This window comes from Vicugna pacos, chromosome 5 (genome assembly GCF_048564905.1).
Source record: "Vicugna pacos chromosome 5, VicPac4, whole genome shotgun sequence".
Lineage (NCBI taxonomy): Eukaryota > Metazoa > Chordata > Mammalia > Artiodactyla > Camelidae > Vicugna > Vicugna pacos.
The window spans coordinates 42,366,340-42,382,902 of NC_132991.1; the positions used below are offsets into that span (position 1 = coordinate 42,366,340).

Here is a 16,563-nt window from a genome sequence, read left to right on the forward strand (position 1 = left end):
TTTCCCTGATGATTAGTGATGTTGAGCATCTTTTCATGTGCCTGTTGGCCATCTGTATGTCTTTTTTGGGAAAATGCCCATTTTTTTTAATTGAGTTGTTTGGTTTTTCGATGTCAGGTTGTAATGAGTTCTTCGTATATTTTGGATATTAACCCCTTGCCAGTTAAATCATTTGCAAATATTTTCTCCCATTCAGTAGATAGCCGCCTTGTTTTGCTGAAGTTTCCTCTGGTGTGCAAAAGCTTTTTAGTTTAAAGTAGTCGCAGTTATTTTTGCTTTTGTTTCTCTTGCCTGAGGAGACATCCCTCCCCAAAATATTGCTAGGACCAGTGTCAAAGAGGGTACTGCCTGTGTTTTCTTCTAGAAGTTTTATGGTTTCAGGTCTTAACATTTTTAAAATCCATTTTCAGTTAATTTTGGGGTATGGTGAGTCGAAGTAGTCCAGTCTGATTCTTTTGCGTGTAGCTGTCCAGTTTTCCCAGCACTGTTTACTAAAGAAGCTGTCCTATCCCCATTGTATATTCTTGCCTCTTTTGCCATAAAGTAATGGCCCATCTCAGGGGCTTATTTTGAGAGCATTTGGGTGATTCAACTATCACATGACCTTCCTTGCTAAAAACTGATCAGTGTCCCTGGTCAGAGCCCGGGCATCCTGCCTCTTTGCTATCCTGGGGTAAATTCTTGGTCTTCTTGGATTAGGTCATGCTTCAGATTGTCCTCTGCTCTGGTGGTGTTAGTCTTAACTGTAGTGTTCTAGGAGCTGGTCATTAGTTACCAAAATCTGCAGGAAGAATTCCTGATTGCTGTTCCCTGGGCTCTCTGCTGTATTTCATTCAGACTCCCAAGGTCTAGTCTGGGGGCTCATTCCTGTCTGTGTATAAAACTAAACCCCTGGTCATGTCCTCCTGTAAGCGTAAATGTGTAGCCAGAGTCCGCATCCCAGGACCCGCACTCAGGGAACAAGAGATGAGAGATCTGGGCACAGCAATGAATCCTGACTGGCTTCCCCCTCCCTAACCCTAAACAGCATTAAATGGCCAACTGGTTTTTAATTGAATCTTTTTTCCCTATCCTGGCAAAGGCAAAGCAAATTAGCAATAGCAATGTCTGTTCAAAGCAGAAACAAAGGTAGAGATGGAAGAGGAAAGAGAGATTTGATTACATGGGAAAAGTACTTTTCTTTTTCTTTTTTTCATCCAAATAGTGTAGGTGATCCCTGAGATGGGAAAATGTACAGTTAAATATATGTTACTTTCTTGTAAAATAAATAAATACATAAAGCCTCTATCAGCTAACCTGTCAGTACAATAAGGGTCCCTCTCCTTGAAAATTTGACTAACTCCTACTGAAATGTAGAGAGGCAGCCATGATGATTTATCTTTATTTAACGTGCTTGTGGGCAGTTTTGGTGTCTGAAATTTCAGTGCACCAGAGATAGCTACGTATATGCTGTCTAGGAGAAAGGACTGTCTTTCCAAATGGGTGAATAGGATTGTCTTAATATCCTTAAAGCAAAACACCTCCAAAATCTGACTATAGTTACTGGCAATCAGTGTAGACTGGCATTTATTGAGTGCTACGAAATTTACATGGTCTATGGGTAAGAATAACAATCTGAGTGTAAATACTAGAGGGCTGGTGACGAGTGGGAAAAATATTTGTAAGGTTACTCTAAAGACCACGTTCAAAAGATTGTATCTGGAAATTAAATGCCTCCTGTGGTATTAATCTTCTTCCTGACAAATCTTTGGAAGAGAAAGACAAATTTAAGAAAGTTAATGACAGCACTGACTGACTCTATCTCAGGTTGATCCAGTAGTGACCTATCACAAGAAATATATTTGCAAACAGACTTCCCCAGAGAAACCAAGTGAGGTCGTGGACTGGTATGGGCGTCAGATTGTGATGTGTGTTCCTCCCGCAAGGAGGACTAAGGGTTGGAGCGAAGCATCCTTGCAGTTGACTCAGAGCTCACCTGTGGGGGTAAAGTGAACTTGGGCCTCAGCCTCAGCAGACACGTGAAGGAGTGGGCTCTGGTGCAGAACTGGGTTTCATGGGAGTTAGGTTTCAGGAGCAATTACCCACTAGCTGTTTTGTCTTGGGCCTTCATTTATTTCTCTAGGTGTCACAGGTAAAACAGGGAAAATCAAACCAATCTTGTAGAGTTACGAGAATCACATGTAATAAAGAAAAATTTTATAATATAGAATACACAGTATATAAAATATTTTCATTATATATTATATTTTTATAAAGGTTATTCTCTTTGCTCTAAATCTTCACACTTCCCTTTCTTCAGGACAATCAATTTAAAGCTAATCTCTCCACCAATATTCAAGATCCTATTTTTTTTCAAGATTTTTTTTTTAATTTTTGGTTTCTTTTTTTGGAGGGGGTAATTAAGTTTATTTACTTATTTTCAGAGGAGGTGCTGGGGTTGAACCCAGGACCTTGTGCATGCTAAGCACGCCCTCTACCACTTGAGCTATACCCTCCCCCCAAGATCCTATTTTTTCTCCTTTTCAGAAAGTCCTGACTCCTCCACCTCCATCTTCAGTCATTTTCCCTCTTTCTCCACAAGTCTCTGTCCATTTACCACACTCATGTTCAGCTACTTCCCCACCTGACCCTAACGTCCTTTTTCTTTTGCCCATAAAGGTTTTAATCATTTTAAGTTGCATACCACTGTAGGACATTTGCTCTTTGACTTGTATCTAGTGCTAACATCCTTTCTTTTCCCCCCTTTCAACTATGGAAATAATATATCTGAAAGCTATGAAATCGTTAATAGTTCTCATGGCCTACGTGATAAAATCCCGACTTCAGCCTGCAAATCTGACCTGCATTACTGGGACAATCTTTTCTTCCACTATGTTTGCTCAAGCAACCAGTCTATTTCTTGTTCCCAGTACATTTCACACAGCCCTTCCCCCATCCTTTGCTTCTGCAATTTATCCTGCAAAGACTACCCTTTGCCCTTTTTCCCCTTGACTTAAAAGTCCTAGTCTGTCTAGCCTCCTGTTCCTGGTGAGCCAGGCACTCCTGTCTGCACCATTCATGAAGGAACATGACCTCAAATTGCTAGATCTCTTAATGTTACACCTCAAGTCTATCTAAATTATAAACCTGTTCTAGGAAGAGCACATACATTTCAGCTCACATGTTCCCAAGAGCCAGCCAGCACAGACACAATCAACCTTTGTTCCATTCCTGAGGCAGTCCTAGGTCGAGGCACACACATGATACTGCACTTGGACATTAAAGGACTCTAACCTGAATAAAGACAAATAAGGAGCAAAAAGTATCCAACAAACATCTGTTTATCAAAAAACTATGAAATTGGAGGGTGGGTATAGCTCAGTGGTAGAGTGCGTGCTTAGCATGCATGAGGTCCTGGATTCAATCCCCAGTGCCTGTATTTAAAAAAATAAAAAACCAAAAGACAAAAAAACTATGAAATAGCTATAGTAGCATTCTTCCTCCAAGAATATTTTTTTCTATTAAAGAAAGTGCTCAGCTGTATACTTAAAATTGTGAATGAGATGTTTTCTTATTAAGCAGGTCTAGATAAGGTAGAACAGTCTGTATAAAAACATAGGTCATCCTGCTTTATTTTTTTTTTACTGTTTTCTTCTATCAAGTTAAAATTAAATACTCTCAGTGAAAGTCTCAGTGCAATTAGGAGTAGCAACCTTACTTTTTCCCCTTTAAACTGTTAAACGTCCTTTTTTTCTTTTTTTCCTAAAGGAAGAAGATCCTAAAAATGCAATGAGTAAAGAGCGACAAGAGTCTTCAATAAAATCAAAACTGCTGAGATTGCAAAAAGACATTGAAAAGGCCTCGAGAGACCGGGAAGGTGTGTAATTACCTCTTTGGCCTGGGAAGGCAAAGTATTCTATTTGGAGGTTCCGTTCAGGGTTAGGGGGTTCTGCTTTTGCTGACTAGTGCAGGGATCATCTCATTTAAAGGGCCAAATGTCAAACCTAATTTGTGTGAATAAAGAAAAATATAAAAGAAAGAGCAAAAAAACCAAAAATCAAAAATGACATTTTGGTCTACCTGTGAGAGCTGTGTAAGTCCTATACCGCCATTTCCAGAAATGTAGCATTTTACTGTGTTCTTGAAATTGGCTGGTATGAGGGACAATTCATTGGTTGAAAACATAGAAGAACTCCTACAAGGCTTTTTATTTTCTTGTTATTTATCTATTTATTTATTTTACTTATTATTCCCCCCCTTATTACTTTATTCTATTGGGGGTGTTAATAGGTGATTTAAATTTTTAAAAAATTTTAAGTTTATTTTTTATTGAAGTATAATTGGCCTACAACACTGCATTAGTCTGAGGTGTACAACATAATGATTCAGTGTTCCTATACATTAGACAATGATCACCACTTGTTTCTTTTTTAAAGTAACTTTCTAAATGATGTGAAAAATCATTCAAATTAAATCCTAGACTTAGAGGTCAGGAGTGTTAGAACGGGAAGCAGCTCTAAAGCGCTTCAGGTAAGAAAAACGACTCCACACTTAAGGATGCTGATGTGTAGAGCTCATTGTATGTGGACCGGAGCAACCTAGTGCAATGTCGTACTCAATAGGAAATCCAAGAGAGCAAAATGCTTAGAGATGTAAATACCAGCAAAGCAGAGCTCAACATCGTAGTGTTAGGAATCCACCAGGGAATGGGTGGGCAAGGAGGATTCAAAGCTCATCTTAAAATATCACACTCAAGTCTCCTGAAGCAGTAGCATCTCTCAGATCTCCTTAAATGAAGGTGCTGGTCACCCACGCAGCAGAACTGGGTAAACCACACACAGAAACAGCCCCAGCTGTTTGGAAATGCTCCTCTGTCATCACTTCTGGGCTCAGGTTCCCTCTGAGTGTGACCTCCTCCCACCTGTGTCCCATTAGAACAGGAGGGGCCGTGAGTGACAGCACGATTTCACTTACAGGCCTGGAACGGATGCTGAGAGCCTACACCAGCCACTCCTCCTTTTCAGACACAGAGAACCAAAAAAGCACAGCAGCCTTAATGGACGAGGTAAATATCTGGAGTGCAGTATCCTAGGCTGAACGATGAAGGAGCTATTTTTAGAATGCCTGTTTTCTGGCCCATTTGACCTCTGTTTGCCTTTCCTTTCTCATGACAGAACAGTCTAGTCAGAGAGCTTGTACGGTCAGCTCCTTGACAGGTGGTTTGAGGACTCGGGAAAAATCCAACTACTTAGAAATGTTGGCTCTTTAGTGTCCTCCTGAGGGGGAAATGTGCCTAAAATAGAATTTCCCCAAATAGAACCATTCAGTCAAGGTCTGGAAACTACGTGTACCTTAGCCCAGTTGACAGAAGTAACGGAACATGCAGGGTCTGCATTCAGAAAGGCCTGCAGTTAGATCTGCCTCAGCCGTTTATAGGGACCTGGGACAGCTTTAGTTTCTCATCTTAAAAGTGGGGAAATTGGAACCTACCTCCAAGGGTTTTTGTGAGGATGAAATATTAGTTATGGCACAGTGCGCAGAGGAGAGCTGACATCCTGGGAATTAAGATGCTGTTTCCATTCGTCGCTGAGCTAACATCAGGATCTTCTGAGAACAGTAGGAGAAAGGAGAGATGTGGCTGCACAGAAGGCGGTCTGGGGTGTGAGGTGAGAGCTTCCAGGGAAACAAGGGAGAAAACTTTAGAGGCCAAAGCTGTTTGAGGGTGGGGAGAGGTGCTGAAAGCCTGGACAGCGGCGGCCCCCAGGCATCTGTGGGGGTCATTGGGCGCCGCCGCCTCTTCAGAGGGAGCCGCACTAAAAGGGCAGTTAGCAAAGGCCCGAGAATTTTATATAAGAATAAAAATGACCTATGTGTGCAAGATGTGAGGTTTCTAGTCTGACTGGAGTGAGAGGATACTGACTGGGGTTAAACTGAGAAAATTCAGGAAGAGATTAAGTTGGTTGCAATGTTCTGAAAGATCCAGGAAGCTGGGCCAGTTTTCCTGACCCTCTTGTGAGATTAGGTGCCTGTCCAAGCAGGCAGTTTCTATAGTTCTTTGGTGAAAGTAGACAGATGCAGCCAGGTGCAGTTTATCTGTTTTTCACCAGAGGCTTTCCTTCAGTGGAGGTACTAGTGCAGAAATAAATCTGATACTTCTTGTGAAAAGAAAGGCTCAAATTCTGTTCACTTGGGAACAGGTCTAACATCCTTGCAGCGACATACGGCTACAAATTTGATGAAATCATAAGACGAGCTGTAGAACGTTTTCTGTGACAGCACAAAATCTGTAGTTAGCTGATTGCTGCAAATGGTACTGACCAAAAGAAAGTCCTATGGAGCATTTTATGATGGCATTGTAAGTTTATTTCTTTGGGTTCTTGCATAGAATTTTGTCATTGACGTTGCCAGCACAGAACATGTATTAGGATCATCTGGGTACACAACTGGCCTGATTCACACAGTGGAGGATACGAAATGGAGAGGATCTGACCCCTGAATTTACGGTGTTTATGAACTAGTGATGGAGCAAATAAGAGCCTTCAACTAGAGGATGCCAAACATCCAGGCAGCTTGGTCACACACCTCAGCATCTGGTGGCGGGAAACTGGTTACAGACAGTGGTAGAGCCTGTGTTACACAGGAAAGGTTTCTTGCAAGAGGAAACTATTTCACTTAAATTATTTCTAATTCATTGGCTCTTGGTCCTTGAAGTGCCATATCTGAAGCGAGAATGCTGTGAGAAATTGTTGGGGAAACCGGGGGTATTTAGAGCACATAGTGTCTTCAGATACAGGAAGGGGTGCCACAGGGAAGAGTAGGGAGACTTGCTCTAGGACGCTCTCAAGTGCAGACTAGGTCTCAGGGTAGAAGCTAAATGGAGCTTTTGATTTCATCTTAGGGGAGCCTGCCCACCACACAGTGGATTGTCTGAGGATTAGAGCCCTTCCCCATCCACTGGAGGTGTTCAGTCCATGGCTGTGAGCCCCTGGCAGGGAGGTCAGCGTTGGGCATCCCCATGCTGGAGCTGTGGAAGAGACAGCAGTGAGGACAAGGCTGGATAAGGAGACCCCTCCCAATGTTGAGATTCTGTGATCTGATTTACCCTGACTGAACACAGCCTGACAAAAGTCATTAGCAAGTTTCTAGCTCAAGGTCCAGTTGAGAACAGGGAGAGACTAGGAGAGTATCTTTAGTTTCACTCTTTATTTTTATATTCATGTACCCCAGAATGTTGCTTCCAGTTTCTGGAAGTGTTACTGGCAAATTTTCTGGGTAATAGAAGACCTCACCTCTTCAAGGAACAATAGCAACCCCACCACCACCAGCCTCACATCATTTTCATTTGATTCAGCTAAGAGTTTCAGTTCAATTCACTATGTTAAGTGCCTTTGGTTCAATTTCCTTTCTTCAAAGCCCCCCAAAAGCTTCCCTTCTGCAGTCAACACTTATTCTCGTTCCTCAGCAGAAAATTGAGTAGAGCTGTTCATTTCCACAAGATGCTGAGTAATCTGTCAAGGTTTCTGATTTATACAAAAGTCTACAATAAGACACACTCAACAGCTGAGGCTTTCCTCTATACTACTTAAAGGGTCCATTTTTCCATTTTCTTCAGCATTTTTTGTGCCCATCTGCATATGAGTTGAATGTGCACTTCTCTGGACCTCTGTCATTTTGGAAGTTATCCTGAGATCCCTTTACCCACCCACTTGTGCCTCATTTTCTAGAAATTTACTTATATGGTCAAATGATATATCCACAGACCAACTTGAAACTAGACCTTCTGCAAGCAAACTCCTACAAACTGTCATCTGTGTTAGCAGAACTTGAGCAAAGACCTCAGCCCAGCCATCCCTGTAGTGACTCCATCTTCAAGTGGAAAGAAAAGGTAAAAATTAAGAGGTCGGTTATAATTTCTTAACTGAGCTTGCTGGGTGGAATGACTTCAAGCATCATCAGGGCCAAAAGCTGTAATGAATTATATATGCCATGCGCACCCATTCCCAACTGCAGAATTTTAAACGTAAATTTAAGATAAACACAAATATTTTTGTGTTCATGTATAAATTAATGAGTTTAGAACAGATTGGGTTCCTTCTTTCTCCTCATACTTTAACCATATCCTTTTAACATGCTTTTATAGTAATTTCTTTCCAATCAAAATTGTAGTATTCATACAGACCTAAGTGAACATACACAGGTAGCTGTTTTCTGTTTCCTGTCAGAAGAGGGCGCTGTAACCAGCTTGTGATGAAGGGACAGTTTTCTGAGAGACTCAAGCCCTAAAAGGCTCTCAGTCAATTATACAAAGTCATGATAATTTCACTTGCATCAAAGCCCATTAAAGGTGAGTTTATATAAATGATGTTGTGAATGTTATCTGGCCTAGAGGTGCAGGTGAGTATTGGAAACACAGACTATAATATACAGTAATTATCTAATTCTGAAAACATTAAGGTTTCAGAAACAAGAATGCACTGCAGTCCAGTTTAGAAGTGCATTGAATCATTTCTTTATATCCTCCTCCCAACAACTGAAAAACAAATACTTGAGGAAAACAGCTGGAGAAGTGTTACTTTTGTTAAAAATGATTTTTTTTTAATATTTGAACAGCAGCAGACACATAGTTCTGTAAAAATAACTCGACCATTTCTGATGAAGAGATTAGAGACTGTTATGAGCAAGGCATCTTCTGGCGGGCAAAGAATGCCAAGTTCTTCATCTACAGGTAATCTCACGCCCGGAGTAAGTTTGGGCTGAGTTCTATTGGTAAAGCACCTTACTATATTGATATTTTATTTTCAGAGCCACATTTACATAAATCAGCTCAAAGAAATTTACATTTCACTTAGGACTGACTAAGTTGTTAGAACGTATAGCTTTCTGTGCAAATGTAATCCAAAATGTGGGAAGGATTCAAGAGGAGTGGAGGTGGGGAAAAGAATTCTATAGCATGAGAAGGTGCCTCGGGTAACTGGCATCAATGTTATTCAGGCAGCCTGCGGTCTGCTGTCCACACACACAGCCCTGAACCACCGTGAGGAGCGCAGCAGCTGTCTCCACAGCCTCCTCCGAACTTCCATGGAAGTCCCCTCTCTCTGTGAGAAACACAGTGACCGCAAGGCCTACCCACTTGCTTTGGTCAGTCACCTGACTTCAGTCATTGGTCCATCCACACACTCCACTGCCTTTCACCACACACGCGCGCGTATCATTTTCCCTCATTGTTCAGCCAGTTATCGTAACCTTGATTCTCTAGTTTCTTGACTAGAACTTGGCAAAAAGGTTTCAATAAGACCCAGGACATTATAGTCCACGTGATCATGTTGAAGACTCAAGCTTGTGTTATTTGAGAAACAGTTCTCTCAGTAGCTGGGGATGCACCTGTTCTCAGTGTCCCCTGTCTATATTCGTGGTCGGCACAACTGGCGTTTGTTTTCCAAAAGATGAATACAACCGCCACACAGATTAGCTAACTGATGTTGACTAAGGTCACGTGGGAAACAAATACTTTTAAATGATCATTACTATTGCTACTACAATAACTTTTTTCTCCAGACTTTACTATGTTATAGCTTTTGATTATGTAATGTACACAATTCATACACATAGTATGTACATCCTAAAGGTTACTGAATCAAGAGAATGAATGTTACGTACAATTATAAACTTTGCTTTTGAGATTTCAGTAGATTTAAGCTCTGCACCACAGGCTAAATAACTAAGGCGCTTCCCACCATGTTCATCTCATCTGCTGGCCCAGCAATGGTAATCATAACTCCATCCAACTTTCAGCCTCCGGTGTGACCCAGCTCGGCAATGGTCTTTGCAAGGCCTTGTATTCTTTCCAAGCCAGGCAAGATGATGAATTGGATTTGGAAAAAGGTAAGAATCATTTTCAAACAGATGACCTGCTTTCCCGTGTTGAACTCTTTCACTTGACTAAAACTCCAGCAGCCTTGAAAGTTCCTACCTGGTCAAGTCAGTTCAGGTTAATAATGACCCTTCTTAGAAGATAAAGCACATCAAAAAGAAAGCTCACATAATAAAAAGAGCTAGCATTTATACAGTGTTTACCACGTGCCAGACAGACATTGTTGCAGACACACTGTCCAGTTTCTATTCATAAAGCCCTTCGAGGGAGGTGGTGTTATTTATGCCCATTTTATTACTGAAGAGACTGAGGCAGAAAGAGGTTAAGTACTTCGGCTAAAGTAGCAGCACAGGATTTGAACTCAGAAACCGAGTCATGCTTAGTGACAATGCTACACTGGGACAGAATGTCAGTAACAAAGTGACTAGACAGGGAGCCACTCCACCTTTTTCCTTCTCAGAAAGCTGCACACACAGGAGTGTGAAGTGACTTCCTCTCACGGCTTAGTATGAGTGCAAGTTCTAGAACCCAGGCCAAAGGACTCCCAGCTTAATATTTCTCCCACTTTTCTCAAAAAAGTGTTTCATGACCAACCTATGGTTCCTCCTTTGTGTCACAGATCTTTGTTTCACAAGGAGAAATATTATGTAATGGGCTGTATATTATTAATGGGTTGTATAGACTTCGATTATTAAAAAGTCACCAGCCTCAGCTTTCTTTGTGTGTCCAGTTAACTTTAACATCCAAATGTGGTTGCCAAGGCAGAGGTCTGGAAGCGAAAAGGTTAGTGAGAAAGAACTATGTTGTATGAGAAAGCTTATTATCCATGACCAGGATGTGGCGCCCAGAGCCAACAGAAAGTCAACAGAAATTCTGCAGCCAAACAGGGACACCACATATTGGCTATTGATTAATGGGTGCATCCTTTTCAGCCTGCCAGTTAGAGTGCTCCAGGCAATTTTAATTCCTTTTCCTTCTAGCTCAAAGGTAAGACAAGAAAAAAAGGAAATAGAAAGTAGAGCTTCTCCTCCATTAGTCTTAAATCGATATTGCCTTTCATTTAAAAGTTGTGTTAACAGAAGTTACTTTGTGACCCATCATGCCATCCTAAGGCTACCAACACCAATGACTGAGTACATGAAATGCAGTATTCCCACTCTTCATGGGAATGAAAACAGATCTCTCAGATGCCACCTAGAACCCAGGGTCCTGAGTGTAAATTACATAGTTATACATGATAAATTGATTACCTTGTTTGTCTTCAGTTCTCTGTTGGTTGCAGAGCCTACTTATACCTTTTATCTTCAGTGGGTTCTCTAAAGTGAACGAGACCTTGGAGGCCTAGGAAAGCTGGCAATAAAATTGTAAATTGTTTGAATTTCCAGTAGTAGATTGTATCAGTTTACTGACCTGAGAGAACTCACTAGATGGAGATCTGAGTCTGAGAATGATCTCCTGCAAGACTAGTGATATAACTAAGGAGAGATAGAAGGGGGTTTCAGCCTCCTTTGCCCTAGAAAGAAACTTATTGGGAAAACGAATGAAAGACAAAGTTATCTCATAATGTTGCTAAAGATAAAGTAGCTCTTGGGTTCTGAAGGAAGCGGATGTTTCCACTTTGATGTGTAGGAAGCAGCCAGAAAGGACTCTCACAAGAGAGAATAGTAGGGTTTTTTTTTTTTTTTTTTTAAATAGAGAATTAGAGAAGAGCCATGTGTTTAAGAATTGTATTTATTTGAATCATTGCTTCAAACTGATATTTAAGTTACCTAAATTGTTGAGTGGGGGAGTTACACTGTTGTGCAAAGCTGTGAGCTGGAACTTTGGACTATGAAACTGGCACATATGGAGAGAAACTGCCTTCATCTAAAGAAAAGTCTGGTAGCTGAGACATACCCTTAGTAGTCAACACATCAAATTATCGTGGCCACCACAAGAAACCCCTAAAGCACAGACACAAAGAATTTGGTGACAACCCATTAGCTATATCCAAAGTGATTTTGTTTTTAATCAAACTACTTTATGGAACAACTGAGTTATCTATTACCTAAATGTTGTTAATATTCACTGCATTCTGCTTTCTTCATACAGAAGTGTTCAGTAAACCTTGCTTCATCTGAATCACATGCAGAAAGTGATGCTACCATGTAACCCCTTGAAAAAAAGAATCTCCATAGATACTATTTTATTGGGAGGTGGGTACAGCGCAGTGGTAGAGCACATGCTTAGTTTAGCATGCACAAGGCCCCCAGTTCAATCCCCAGCACCTCCATTAAAAAAAAAACAAAACTATTGATCAGGCTCAGGCATGTGCTTAAGTTAAGAAACCCATCTAACTAGATGTGTGTTTTCACAGGTGACATTGTGACTATACACAAGAAAAAAGAAGAAGGATGGTGGTTTGGATCTTTAAAGGGAAAAAAAGGCCATTTTCCTGCCGCCTACGTGGAGGAGCTTCCATTAAGTGCTGGGAACACAGCTTCACAAGCATAAACAAGCTTCTGAAGGCACCGCCTTACACACTCTGTAAATTATACAATGTGGTGCAAATTTACAAGTTAATCTTTCTAACTGGGTGATGGGGTCCTCCCTGCAGGTAATGGCACTTTGCACTCTTGGTTATTTGTTTAAAACAGTCAGAAGGTGGAGGCAGGAAAGAAGCCCGACGGCTCCTTGAGTTTTCTCATCTAAGAGGCCCTAGAGATAACCCACTAAAGCCTCTCCTCACCAAGAAAGAGGCTGAGTCCAGGGAGGTTCAGCCTGAAGTCAGATAGTTTTCTGGCGGCACAAGAGAGATTAGGATGCAGATATCCTCTTCCTCTGATTTTGGGTGGTTAACAGGCCACAGCAGGCCCATGAAGGGTCAAGTAGGGCCCGGGATATGGGGAAGAACACAGATCAGGTCCAAGAAGAGCTCAGCAGAGACAGGAGGCAAGGTATCACTGACATAGACACACGTTAAGAGACAGTAGAATAAAGATCAGGAGCCGAGGCCAAGAGTCGGCATGCTCAGAAGAGGAGGTGGGAGACCTCAGGGTAGAATGGAGTTCCATCCTGAGCCAATGATCTTCTGAGGTAATGGCTTGTATACTCTGTACCCACAATCAGAACTGCTCTTAGAGGGCAAGTGTGAGCCAGAGATGGCTAGGGATCTGACAATAAGAGCAAGGTGGATAGGAAAGGGTTGGGAAATTATATGCCTCCTTGCCCAGTTGGAAACTTCATATACCAATTCAGAAACCAGGAATTCTGTACTTCCCAACTAGGTCATGATGAAAGGAATACCTAAAGCAACTTCCTAGTCAAAGACATTTTAAATGCTAATAAGTCTCCAGTTTGGATGGAAAGTTGTAGAAACCAAAAAATGGAAAATTCTGAGAGAGATCTATGCTGCTTCTTCAAATGCCCTATAATGGGAAAGGGTTGAGAATGAGAGAGGGCAGACCACAAATTCTTTCCAAGGGGAACATTTTAGAACGGAGAGAAGTGGTACCAGCAGCAGCTTTCAGAAAATGACCTAAGTCACACTGGAGAGCACGCACACCATTCATTGGAAGGTCATGGCATTAATAGAACATGTGGGTATGTTTACTTTTGTGCCATATAGTCTGGCATTAAAAGAGTAACTAAAGTCCATCATCATTCTATTACTTTCCTACACTGCCCCGCTTTTATAACTTGTCAGATTTTATATTTCAGATTTCAAAAAGGAACTTTTCAAACCAAGGTACATATATTTCTTAAACTCTGCACTATTACACTTCTGTAGCAGGAGATAACTAACAGATATTTATAGATACAGATACCAGGTTCAAAGGAGCTCAAGAAGAATTTGTTACATCAGCCTAGAAGAACAGATCTGAAGTTTTAATCTCATCCCTAATGATGTATTAATGAAGGCTTTCCACATGTAGAAAGTTGGCTGAATAATAGGCCATTAGACCATGAACAGAGAATTTGAATTTATATTTCCTTTTCATCTTACTTCCTTCCATTAAGTCTTGATGGATAAAAAATTGTGCAGCAATCTACTGCAGCCTACACTGGATCATTTGTATAAAGAAAGTCATGATAATGTGGTTGGACCCTGAAACTCTTTGTAAGTAACTTTCAAAGAAAGGGACTCCTCTTTCTTCATAAAGTAGTTTTACTTTCTAAAAAAAATGGTTTTCCTGTTTCAGTGTTGCTGCAACATTTTTTTGCACCCATGATATGTAATTTTCAAACTTCAAAGAAACATTACAGCCTTATTCCCATCTATATTTGTATTTTTATCTCGTTAACAGACTAGGTACGCCAAGAATTTTCTGGCTGGACAGATGGGGATTGCACTCCGTAGATTTAGGTAGAGGTAAAAATTGAGTGCATATTGTGAAGATTAATGATGTGTCCAAGTCTTCCACAGAGAATAAAATAATTTTTAATATTAATTGGGCTTTTATACTACACTAGGCAGTTTTCATATGTCAGGAAGTTTTTAGCAACATTAACAACCTGAAATATAGACAGCAGAGGTCTGAGCCAGATTTTTACTGAAAATATCAAAGGACTTATTCGACTTAATCTCCTTTCTAGTAGAGTAGAAGCTGATACATCCATTATACTGTCAACCAGAAAGATTAATTTCATTTTTTTGCATTTCCAATTACCCATGTTAATTAATGTTCATAATGAATATTATCCATTCTGATCCATCAGAAAGTTAGTAAAATTTACTTTAACCCAAATTGAATATTATATTGTACAGTATTATAAGGCTTTCATTGATTAGTAACTTGAGTATAATTTAACTTTTTTCTACCTTCCAAGGAAAAGCTTCTCCTCCCTCAGAGTCATGATGGCTTGGGAGTAATCACCCTGATTTGGAGCAAGAGAAATGTATTAGAATCAAAAGACCACCACATCCCATTGTCTGTTACTTAGAAACTTGCCCATTTCTTCTAGGCTGTCCAATCTGTGGGCATATAATTGTTCATAGTTTCTCTTACCTTTTTTTGTACATTTATGGTATCAGTTGTTATTTCTCCTCTTTCATTATCTGTTACTTAGGAAGAAGGTATAACCCAGGGAAGACGGGCCTGGGGGCAGGGGCATGAGAAGGTAGTACCTGGACCAGGGTGTGGGAAAAGAGCAGAGAAGACAGGAGCCTTTTGTAGACAGAATGCAGCTGATGACAATGTCGGAGATTCCCGTGTGCTGCGATCCAGCGGAGGGTCAGGGTCCCTGGCCTCACAGCGAGCAGCAACAGAGACAGGAGACAGACGTCAGCGAGCTAGAGAATCCAGGCTGTGCTTATGCAATTGGTAGCTCAGCTCAGGGAAACTAATGGACACATGATGTCCACTGCCAGGGAAATCTGCCCGGTGGATACTAACCCTGTCAGGGGTCACAAGAATGGGAAGAAAGTAGCTTTGACCTGATGTGAGAGTAAGTACACCTGCACAGAATTAGAAACTCTTTCAAAAGAACTATGGGGCTGAGAGAGGCTGAACTAGCAGTGGAAGAAAACTGAACTGGCTGGAGAAAGGTCTAGGTTCTAAAGCTCAGGACTAAAGATAGAGATCTGGAGACAACAAAGAGGGGGCGACACCAGGGAGTACCTCGAAGGGACTGGGGCCAGGCCAGCCAGGTGCGAAGTTTCCTGACACTGGGGCAGATGGACAAGTGCCCACTCCAGTGGTTCTCCAGGCCAGCAGCACTGATTCAAATCTTAAACTGTGTTAGAAATGGAGGCTATGAGCCCCAACCTGACTCACTCAGAGATCCTGGAGCTGGCACCCAACCACCTGTGGTTCAACAAATACTCCAGGTGATTCTAATGCAGGTTTACTCTGGAGAACCACTAGTTTACTAAAGGACTCCTGAGAGCACTGTTCAAACGACAGCTGGCCCACTGGGGAAGGAATACTGTTCGAGAAATTGGAGACAAACCCAGGGAGCCAGCTCTGAAAAAGGACTGTTCCCTCCGTTTGAGGCACCAAATTTCTTAAGGTGAGGGGGGTGGACCACCTCACTGGAGTTTTTCTCCATCATGCGGGCTGCTCTAGCTAGGTACCCCCATCCTCTTTTGTGCTCTTCCTTGGCTCAGGGAAGAAGTAATACTTTGGCCTACATGACACACTCTCAAAATAGAATTTTCTTCCTGTTTCTCAGTCATTTACTTATAATCTTACTGGCAAATGAAAGCATGGTACAGGCCATATCTTGATATTAGAGAGTGAGCAGCTAGCTCTGTCTATCCCTCTGGTCTTGCTAATCCATCCCTCCTTTATCTATACTTGCTATTATCAGTCTTAAAGTTTTAGCCATTCCAGCAGGTGTGTTTTAATTTCACTGTGGTATTAATTTGTATGTCCACAGTGATGCTGAGCATCTTTCCCTGTACTTGTTGGCTATGGATTGTGTCCCCCAGTCCTGTGGGGCTCCTGCTACTGTAGTGGGTAAGAACAGAGACTTCACTCTTAAGCACACAAAATCTCATGCAGACCAGAACCAAGGGCAAAAGCAGTAACTTCATAGGAGTCTGGGCCAGACCTACCTACTGCTCTTGAAGGGTCTCCTAGGGAGGGTAGGGGGCTGTGGTTCAACCTGGGGACATAAAAGTTGGTGGCAGTCGGATATGTAGGGGAGCATTTATCTGCATGAACTCTGCTCAAGGCTGACAATCGTGATTGAGTCATTAGCACCAAGACCTGGCCCCACCCAACAGCCTG

General features: G+C 41.5%; 1 protein-coding gene across 2 annotated transcripts in view; it reads left to right on the forward strand.

Moving 5' to 3' along the window:
- Positions 1–12,401, forward strand: part of NOSTRIN (nitric oxide synthase trafficking) — a 75,480-nt gene extending 63,079 nt beyond the window's left edge. For both annotated transcript variants that reach the window (XM_072961112.1, XM_031678391.2), the window contains 6 exons: positions 3,748–3,856; positions 4,956–5,044; positions 7,739–7,864; positions 8,590–8,704; positions 9,772–9,861; positions 12,207–12,401. In XM_072961112.1, the coding sequence (XP_072817213.1) occupies positions 3,748–3,856; positions 4,956–5,044; positions 7,739–7,864; positions 8,590–8,704; positions 9,772–9,861; positions 12,207–12,343 (666 nt within the window). In that variant the 3' untranslated portion in view covers positions 12,344–12,401. The remainder of the gene's footprint in view (positions 1–3,747; positions 3,857–4,955; positions 5,045–7,738; positions 7,865–8,589; positions 8,705–9,771; positions 9,862–12,206) is intronic.
- The last annotated feature ends 4,162 nt before the right edge of the window (positions 12,402–16,563 follow it).